Consider the following 10,887-nt stretch of genomic DNA (forward strand, 5'->3'; position numbering starts at 1 on the left):
TGATATTTGGCGACAGCCCAGTGAGAAAAAGATAGATAGATAGATAGATATATACTTTATTAATCCCCAAGGGGAAATTTGTCATCACAGTAGCAGCACCAATCAACTAAACACACGAGAATACAATATAAAAAACAGGGATGAAAGATATAGATGTATACAAGTAAAATATAAAATACAAAATGAAGTATATATATGTATATAGAATGAAACATATGTGTATATTTATATATACACACACACAAACAAATATAATACAATGACTGTGCAAAGTATACAAAGTAAAATATAGAATACAAAATAAAATATATATGTATATATATACAACATATATGCATACACAATACAATACTAATGACTGCAGTGTAAAATTAAATTAAATATAAAAATATTAAATATAGACAGTGTGCAAAGTGTGTGTATGTGTGTAGTGTAAATAAATGAAATGTGTGAAGTGCAGATCAACATAGTGTAAATATGAAGTTATTAAATATGAAGTTATTATTACAAAAAGGCTGCAGATAGAGGCCGCGATGCGAGTGTTCGATGAGGGAAGATTTGTGGAGTGGATTGGTTGAAGGGAAATTGAAATGAGGTAAGAATAGGGAGAGGGGCTTATGATCTTTGGGGTTGAATCGCTCATTGAAAGGTTTGATTCGTCCGCTCGCCGCCTCCGTTTGAAGGAGATACGACGGATCTGAGGCGCCTGGTGGGGCTGACTTCCCCTCGCTGGGACGCCGTGTCCCGGTTGCAGCTCGGGAAGCTTCAGTAGCTTGTCCAGCACACGCGTTAATCCATCTGCACGGAGAGATGAGGACTTCATACGTGGAAGCTGCAGCAACGTGTGCATCGCGTAGCACTCTACTGTGTATATACAAGCATTATGGAAAAACATGTTCCCGATCATAAAAACATCCATTCCTCCAGTGAAGTGGAAAACATGACGGTGCATCTGGTTGTTGTAGAGAAGACAGCGACGCACGCATCATGCAACGTTTATTGCTTCCTCTTTTTATTTAACTCTCTGCCATATCTCTTCTGCTCCGTCACTTCTGTTATTTGCTTTACGTGATTAGAGTCTTTATTTCCCACAATAAATACTTTTGGACTCTAAATAAAAATGCATCTTGCAATTACATTCATCTTTCTCACTGCTGGCCGCATCCTTCACTTGACGTGAGGCTGATATAGAATGAAACCCTGAAGCCAATGACCACGCTCTCACCCCATGACCCCGCCGTGACCCTGTCCGTTGGCCTTAACCCTTCGGGGTGCTGGGGCAACGCGCACTCTGCCTGACCCTAACTCATCACACACACAATTACACGGCTGACAGACGGAGCCATTCTCTGAATTAAGTGTGTGTGTGTGTGGAACTACTTGTGTAGTACATATTCATTTTTACTGGTTACAAATCACTTGTAAAATAATTTTGGAAGGGGCAATATAAATTGTTTGAATACATTTTATTTACTATTCATATTACTTTGCTGCTATCAAGGAATAGTGTCACATCTCATCACATCTTTTTTTTAATTTTTACAATCATGTATTTTCCAGCTTCATTAAGTCGGGTTTACAGTTTTTCTCGATTGCTTAAACAAATTTTTTGAAAGCATGCCTCGTTTTCTCAAAACTCTAAACACAAATCCCGAAACCACTCACACAAAATGCAAAACGCTTTATATCTCCTGCAAAATGCTACTTTGTTTTCAAATGACAAACACAGCCCATTATATGAGTAGACATTCTAAGCATCGATAGAACACTGATGTGCTCAATGGAAAACACTACGATGAAATGGGAAAACACCATGAAGGCCTTATCAGGAGCATTATGCCTTTTCATGTCCAGTGGTACTGTACGCTTTCTCCTGTTGTCAAATATTGTAAATGTATAATGTTTTAACTCAAAATATAAAACAACACACAAATATACAACACAAATATTTCTTTCTTTTTTATAATTGTTTCACAGAATAAACAATAGAAAATAGACCACAACAGTCAACAAAAAAAGAAAGAAAAGTGTAAATAAAAAAGGACGAAAAAAATGTGTCTTCGTCCTGTCGTCGGTTCCTGTCTGGCCACAGGACCTCATCAACATCCTCCTCCTCTTCCAACTCTTCCTCCTCCTCTTCCACCTCTTCCTCCTCATCTTCGTCCTCATCCTCGTCCTCTTACCCTTACTCCTCTGCCTCTCTGGTCTCCTCTACCTTCCATGTTTTCATCCATTCTTCTTCAAATCAGGAGGTCACCTGTGGCCCTTATATTGCTAAAGCCTTGATTCCAAATTGCACAACAGCCATGGAAATGGAAGTTTTGCCAATTGAATAGCAGTGTGTTCTGTCTAAACACAAGGAGGTTTTGGCATTGATGAAGTGTGCAAAGTAGAGAGGATGGTGTTTAGTGTTTTGAATAAAGTGTGGCTCACAATTGAAATCTGTGTCTAAAGCAGATACTTGTGCTTATAGTTTAGCAGAATTGGTTTAGGGAGTTGGCACATCAGTTACAGGTTGTGGTCATTGTGTTATAAGTTCCAGTTTTTGTGTGTAATCAATCGATAAAAACTGTAAAAGGAATGCAGAACGCTCAACATCGCAAACAAAACAACATCAACATTAAGGTTGCATCAAAGTTCCCATCCGATAGCAACAACAAGACTAGCACATTGTGCATGTGCTCATCACGGATGTTTATGTGTGTGTGTGTGTGTGTGTGTGTGTGTTCCAGGTGTCAGCAGACTGGGAACGGACGTCGCTGCAGCCCAGCCGTCATCCCAGCGGTGTGTTTAAAGCCAGTCCGGTGATGGGGTACACCACCGAGGGAGGAGGCTTCGCCAACAGCAATCTCGTCATAGCAGACGAGGAGTCGCAGGAGTTTGACGACCTTATATTTGCCTTAAAAACTGGTGAGGAGCCGACAAAACACAGATGTTTGACAAATGAGTTTAAAACTGGAGATTTATTTATTCTTCCTCATGCAGGTTCCAAACGCAACTTAACTTTCTTGTTAACTATGTGTTCAGCATCGTAGGCAAGGGTGCCTAAATGTTAACATGTATTGTTTTCCAGAAAGCCACATAACCAAATATTAATAACCCTTTCCGGGATCTTCACAGAAAAAAAAATAACACTATTTTGAAATAAATAATAACCAAATAACTAATAACTAATTCCGTTCTATTTGACAGCGGCTAGTCTAGGATGTGCGAGGGCCGTATCCGGCCCGGGGGCCTTAGTTTGGGGACCGCTGATCATAACACTTGAAAAACACTTTTAAATCCAGCTATTATTTTTCCTAGAAATTGCATCCAAACTAATATTATATCTATATTATATTATAATATAATAAATATAATGTGCAATATAATAATATATTATATATAATATAATATATTATTATATTGCACATTGGTTTCAATGTATTGATTAGTTTTCCTACTTTTAAGCAATAGGTCCTGTTGGCCACGAGCCACGAGAAAAGATCCATCCAGCAGATTAAGACATATCATATTGAATTTCAATATTGGTATCAATCGTGCTATCGCCAATGAGTTTACAGGGTCCGAGTTAATTTGTGTTCAGAAACTTCTCCTTCAGTAGTTGTTCCACATTGCTTTAGTTCAACTTTGACGGAGTGCATGAATACATCTTGTGAACACTTTTCTATGAAATATAAAAAATAAAGACAAAACTGTGCAAAATGGTCACCACATGCAATTTAAACATGAAAGGAAAAACACAACATCCTCTCAAAATTAAACAAAAGAATTTGCTTTGATGTTATACATTTAATATAAAAGTTAGACTGAATTATAACAGAGTCATATCATGAAACGTTTCCCGTGTTGGTTTAATGACATTATTTGTCTGGGTATTTGATTATTCCATAGTGTGCATACATAGAGTATCTATAGTATCTATTACGATGAGCTCTACTTGGTCATTCCTCTGCTGACTCTAAATCTGTCTGCTGCCATGGAAACCATTCTTTCTCTGTTGCCATCCATGTTTAATAAGCCGAGGGCCCAAACTGCTCACTGATACATCACCGACAGGCTCCCTCACACCGGCTCTGTGAAACCACAGAGTAACGGCTTCAGTGTCTGAAGAGGAATCAGGTCCAGCTGGACGACAGCTGGACAGATAATATTGTACTTGATGTTTTAGGTTGTATGAGAGGAACTGAAACTGGGCTCTTGGCAGATGATGGACATCAGGCTCCGGATGGCGTGAATTAAGTTTAACTATATTTAACGGCAAGAAGTGTAAACAAACAGTTGAGGCTCAGGATCGTGGGTTTCGTGGTGATGGGTTCAAAGCTTGAAGCAGCCGGGTCCAGACCAAAGAGAACGATGTTCCCCCAGTCCAGAGTCTTAGTCCCAGAATCAGCCAATCAGCTCCTCTCAAAGGTAGTTCAGCCTCTAACACCTTCCTGTTGGATAAAAGTCCCGCTATCAAAACGGAGAGGTCAAACGTCACGACCCCCGGGTCAAAACGTCACTTCCGGTCAAGTCGCGAAACAAGTATTTTCACAATAAAAGTCCCGTCTGTTATTGTCACTTCACGGGCTTCAACCGGCTTCGACAATCTGAAATACTAACTAACATTCACTCTCATGAACAGACATTACTTCTTTCCATTTATATTTGCATAGAGTAGACAGTACCCCTATGCTTCATAACACATTCATAATAATAATATTCTTCCTAATATTTCCTATTATAATATCTTTCTATATGTATTAGTTTAAAGCTCAAGACTACAGAATCATAAACTATTCCAAGCTAACAGCAGCTAGCGTGTGCAGCATCGCTGCGTTACTGTCGCTCAACTTCAGGCTGATCCCAGTCCGCAGTCAGAGTCTTGTCCCACGATAATAAATATGTAGTGAAGATAGACGGATCAACTTGAAAAGACCATAAAGTTATTGGGACTGAGTCGGGTCTTTTTAAATGTCAGAGTTGAGTTGAGAAATAACTTTTGAGCAGATATCTGAATCCTTCCCCGTGAACGTTGTTGAGCTCGAGTCCTGAAGCCCACGTCCAGCTTTGCTGGAGCCTCCCAGAGTTCAGGTGCCTCCGGGCAGCATTGGATATATGAAGCGGCACTCAATACCTGCAGCACGCATCCCGGAAAAACAAAACGTGTAACCATGGAGATATCCGCATTTAAAGTTTGTCCTAGCAGGTGTGAGTCCGAGGTATTTACGGGTGTTAATGAAAAGGAATTACGCCGAGAGGATCGTGTTGCACCTAGCAGAGAGCTAACCGTACTTTAGTGTGTGTGTGTGTGTGTGTGTGTGTGTGTGTGTGTGTGTGTGTGTGTGTGTGTGTGTGTGTGTGTGTGTGTGTGTGTGTGTGTGTGTGTGTGTGTGTGTGTGTGTGTGTGTGTGTGTGTGTGTGTGTGTGTGTGTGTGTGTGTGTCCTCAGCCTCTCCCTGCGTCCTGAAGCTGGTGGAGTGTTCCACCTTAAACCGCTTTGGGCTGCAGAGAACAAGCCACATGATTAATTGGTCCCCTCATCATCAAACTCGGCTGTATTAACTTATTGTTTGGCCGCTGCAACCTGATGGCTCGTCTCTGGCAGGCATTAAGAAAATCTATGATCATTAACTCAAAACCTGAAAAAACAATCGTCTGCTAATCTTGAGATATAATATTCTGTATTTTGCCGTTAAAACTCAATGTGTCAACTTGTTGTTCCACCAGTCACGAGGACATTCTCCCACTTCCCACTGTCCCTGGTGACCTCTGACCTCCTCTCTGCACATGCGTGTCACACTGAGGGTATCGTCTGGTTGAAACTCAACCAGTCAGTTAGCAGTACAGATACTCAGCTCGTCAGATGATGTAACAGGGCAACACCTGACGGGGGTCAGCAGGTAGTGCCCTCATGAGGTGCTACGCACTTCATTTGGTCGTGAATCATTAACACACACACACACACACACAGAAGAATGTGTGTACTTTCAGCACATTCTACATGAGAGCTGATCAGACTCACTTTGGTTTCCTAAAAAGCAGCGTGACCGCACGGATGTGTCAATTACTTTTCACAATAAAAGTCTTGGACTTTGTTTATTATTGTTGCAACAACCAGAGACAGGCATTCAGTGTCATTTATAAATATTGTAAAATAGGAATGTTAAAACTATAAAAGTGGACACTATGAAACAATTAATATGTTGCCTAACAATGTAATATATTATTCATTTTTATATCAAAATATTTTACAGATTTCTTTGAGTACTTTAGTTCATGCAAAATAGTGAAGATGTTTATAAATGCCTCACAGAGATGCTTTCATCACTCGCTGGATACACAATAACACATCTAATTGTTCTCCTAAATATATTGAAGTTGAGAACATATGGTAACTTTCTTGCTCGAGGTAACTATAGTTTATACTTTTCATAATTGATGAAACTGTGTATATTAAACTGTTGAGTGTTACGGTATGTAATATACACAACTCAAAGGCAAATTACACGCACATGTACTGCAGACATCTTTGCACATGATAAATAACTAACAAGTTTTTTATTTATTTTTATTACAAGACAAAAGACAATCAGAATCAGAATCAGAATCAGAAACAGGTTTATTGCCAAAGAATGAATGTTTTCACAAACAAACGAGGAATTTTTTTTGGTGGAACGTGCAACACTTGGACATGACATACAACAATCATCGCAAGGACGGAGTAGGAGTGGGAGGAGAAGAAGGATAGAAAGAAAGAAAGAAAGAAGAAGTGGTAGTCCTGGGGTGACAGTCAGTCAGTCGGGGTCCGATGATGAGCCCGACCGCCGCCGGGAAAAAAAAGGTGGGTGGTGTGTACGTGGTCATCGTGATGCGAAAGCTCCCGAGGGAGGAGGAAGGAAGGGAGTGTGGGTGGGAGCTGTCCTTTAAATTATCTTTCTGGCCTTTCAGTGACCTGGAAGTGAACAGGACCTGGAGGAAGGCAGATTGCAGCCGATAACCCTCTCGGCCGGCGGATGATGCTCATGCCTGCAGCCTGTACATGGAATTGGCTGTGGCTGCAGGGTGCCAAAATCAGATGAATTAAGATGGCCGTGTAGAATGAACTAATCATTAACTCACGAGTTAAAGATCCTCTGCTGGGCCTTTGGATGGAATTGATTCTGAGTTCCTCTTGAGGTCCTGGGAGATGATGGCCCAGGATGAGCGATAACGACTCCACAGTCCGCCGGGAGTCACACAGGATGAGAGGGGCGGGTGGGGGCATTCCTCCTGAAATCCACAACCATCTCCACTGTCTTCCAGTTGTGCTCAGGTTGGTTGTCTGCAGCCGCACCCAGGTCAGGTGGTCTCCAGTCTCCCACCTGTAGGCGGTCCCCCATGAGAGAGATGAGTCCAATGAGGGTGGTGTCATCTTTGGGACTTTAGGAGCTTGACGGACTGGTGACTGGAGGTGCAGCTGTTGGTGGAGGAGAGAGGCAGGAGGAGACAGCCTTTGGGGGGGGGAACCCGTGGTGGGAGGGGCCTGGAGCCGTCAGCATTCCACGTGCAACTCCCTGTCGGTCAGAAAGTCTGTGATCCACCTGCAGGTGGAGTCGGGCACGTGCAGCTGGGAGAGCTTGTCCTGCAACAGGGACGGGATGATGGAATTGAAGGCAGAGCTGAAGTCCACAAACAGGATCCTGGCGTAGGTTCCTCGGGAGTCCAGATGCTGGAGGATGTAGTGAAGGGCCATGTTGACTGCATCGTCTGCAGACCTGTTGGCTCTGTAGGCGAACTGCAGGGGTCCAGGAGTGGGTCGGTGATGGTCTTGAGGTGTGACAGGACCAAGCGTTCAAAGGACTTCATGACCACAGAGGTCAGGTGTGTGTTGCTGTAGTCCTTGAGTCCTGTGATCTTGGGTTTTGGGGACGGGATGATGGTGGAGGCCTTGAAGCAGGCTGGAACGTGGCATGTCTCCAGGGAGGTGTTGAAGATGTCGGTGAACACCGGAGACAGCTGGTCAGCACAGTGCTTCAGGGTGGAGGGGAGCGGAGTCCGGGCCCGCTGCTTTGCGGGGTTCTGCTTTTAAACAGCCTGTTGACGCTCTCTCCAGGATGACGAGGCGTCGCTGAGTTGATGGAGGGTGCTCCAGAGGTGTGAGCCCCTGATGGGCTGGGGAGGGTGGGCTGATGGTCTGTGGCTTGTTGGTGGGGCTGTGGGGATTGTCTCAGGACTGCTCCATTGTCTTTCAAAGCAGCAGTAGAACTCATTTAGCTCGTCTGCCAGAAGCACATTGTTCATGGAGTGGGGTGATTTGGGCTTGTAGTTGGTGATCTGCCTGAGCCCTCTCCAGACAGAAGCAGAGTCGTTTGCTGAGAGCTGCTGTTGCAGTTTCTCAGAGTACAGTCGTTTAGCATCTCTCACCGCCTTGCTAAACCTGTATTTGGACTCTGTGTACAGGTCCTTGTCCCCACTCCTGAATGCCTGGTCCTTCTGCAGTCTTAGCTTCCTGAGCTCCGCTGTGAACCAGGGTTTGTCGTTGTTATAACTCACCCTGGAGCTGGATGGAATACAGCTGTCCTCACAGAAGCTGATGTAGGAAGTTACAGCCTCTGTGTACTCATCCAGGCTGTTGGTAGCAGTCCTGAAGACATCCCAGTCAGTACAGTCCAAGCACGCCCGTAGATCCTCCAGAGCCTCACTGGTCCACTTCTTGAACTTCCTCACCACAGGTTTGCAGAGCTTTAGTCTCTGCCTGTATGAGGGAATCAGATGAACCATGACGTGGTCAGAGTTTCCCAGTGCAGCTCGAGGGACGGCGTGATAGGCCCTGCTGATTGTTGTGTAGCAGTGGTCCAGAATGCTCTTCTCTCTGGTAGGGCATTTAATTAACTGTCTATATTTAGACATCGAAATAACACCTAGAGGACGACGAAACAGCATCAGAAAGTCAGAGTATTGAGAAAAAGAAAGATAGAAAGAAAGAAAGAAAGAAAAATGCATGTGTGTGTGTGTGTGTGTGAGCTGTTTTTAAATTATTTTAATTTTTATTTAAAGAAACAATACATTGATGATGGCAGACGTATATGTATGAGCGTAAGCATGTACATGGAATTGAATTGGCAAGGGGAAAAAATCAAATGAATTAAGATGAATGAACTAATCAATAACTAACGAGTTAAAGATCCCGTGTTTGGATGGAATTGATTCTGAGTTCCTCTGTTCCAGGGGCCGGCCTCAGTATGAGCGATAACGATTCCATCCCCGGGAGCCACGACGGAGGCAGCATCACCAACTCCCAAATCGTGGAGCTGAGACGAATCCCCATCGCCGACACACACCTCTGAGCCGCTCGCGGGTCCCGAGTCCTCTCCACTTCAGAGATAAATGACAACGCGATATTTTTTTATTATAAAATGTTTTTGCACTAAAACACTGTTTTCACATTTTCATATCGATATTTGAATCTGTATGGAATTTGTACTGTACTGTTCTATATATATGAACCTACACATACATGTTTGACTAAATTAATTTTGTAAGTCCTTGATGGAGTTGTTGACTGTTTGTATATTTGTATTCTTTGTCCTGTAGAGATAGAGCCAGATGTGCTGAGGATGGACATTGTGTAACATTGTGAATAAACGACTTACCACGTTTTAGATTTGGTTTTGCTGATTCCATTTTTACTACTCATAATCTGTCAAAAGAAAGGCAGTTTACCACCAGAGGGTGTCTCCGACAGATATGCAAGTGAGTTGCTGTGAGGTCAGAGGTCACGCCCTCATGGAGGATGGTTCGTGTCAATGGTTACTGGCTCTGCACAGAGGCGAGGTCTGCTGCAGCGAATCTGAAAATAAGGAAAATTAAAGCAATGCCGATCACAGCGTGGACCAAAATACTTAAAAAGTTGAGTTATATAAGCTGTTCAGCAATATGTTAATCTGTATATCCGTGTTTGAGCAAAGGCCCGTCTTTGATCTGCTCCATGAAGAATGGGCGTGTGTGAATGTACAAGCAAATATTACCCTTTTAACTTTACCAGAGCTTTGAACCTCCTGGAATCCAAAATCTATTGACCCTTGGACCGACCTTCAACCTCAGTCTGCCATCCACTGTTACTGTTTCCACAGAAGCCTGTTACTTGTACGGCCTCAAGTAAGACCACGACTTTAAAACGTGCCACAGAAGACAAAGGAGGAAGAGGAGAGGGATCCATTTGCTCAATCGGCGTTCCCATGTTCGTTGAGGTCGAGATCCCAACGGATCCCGAGAAACCTGCAGCAGGAGGAGGTGGATGTGCTACCTGAAGATATGTGGACACTCAGGAATCAGCTAGAAAACGCTGTGTCTTGACACGCCTCCCTCTCACTGGCCAATGACTGCATTCTCTCTCCAACCAAATGCAACCACATTGTTTCTTCCCTTCTTCTTCCGTCTACAGTCTCGCCGACTATTGACGGATAAAGAAAAGAAGGGAAGAGAAAAAAAGATTTTCCTAGCTCTAAAATCTATAAAAGCCTCTAAGTGGGAAACACGAACTGACTGGATGTTCAGAAATATCTGCTCCCCTCTTTTGTTTTCCAGTCTTTTAGCCCTGAGGCGAGAGCAGCGAGCAACCTTCATCCACAAAGGGTGGAGACGTTTCTGAAGCCCCAATCCCCTTAAACATCATCACGTCACTTCCCCGAACACGACAATGTTTGGTGTGCGTGTCTCCTCTGTTTCCTGCATGATTACATCACTTCTGAGGCCCACCCTCCAGCCGTCAGGAGGAGTTTCTCCTCAGGGATTTGAAGGGAAAACAACGCTGTAATGAGCAAAGGAGAGCGAGGGCCGGTCACACTGCAACAAGAGAACACAACAGCCGCAGGGAGAACGTCTGAGGGCTCCGGCATTTGATTTTTAACCTCCTTCTAAGAAA

The 10,887-nt window shown here is 43.4% G+C and overlaps 1 protein-coding gene across 1 annotated transcript in view; it reads left to right on the forward strand.

The window, feature by feature from the left end:
* adgrv1 (adhesion G protein-coupled receptor V1) overlaps nucleotides 1–9,625 on the forward strand; it is a 127,221-nt gene extending 117,596 nt beyond the window's left edge. The window contains exons 93-94 of the mRNA XM_056420042.1: nucleotides 2,733–2,910; nucleotides 9,192–9,625. Of these exons, the coding sequence (XP_056276017.1) occupies nucleotides 2,733–2,910; nucleotides 9,192–9,310 (297 nt within the window). The 3' untranslated portion in view covers nucleotides 9,311–9,625. The remainder of the gene's footprint in view (nucleotides 1–2,732; nucleotides 2,911–9,191) is intronic.
* Nucleotides 9,626–10,887: the final 1,262 nt, after the last annotated feature.

This window comes from Pseudoliparis swirei, chromosome 7, assembly GCF_029220125.1.
Source record: "Pseudoliparis swirei isolate HS2019 ecotype Mariana Trench chromosome 7, NWPU_hadal_v1, whole genome shotgun sequence".
NCBI lineage: Eukaryota > Metazoa > Chordata > Actinopteri > Perciformes > Liparidae > Pseudoliparis > Pseudoliparis swirei.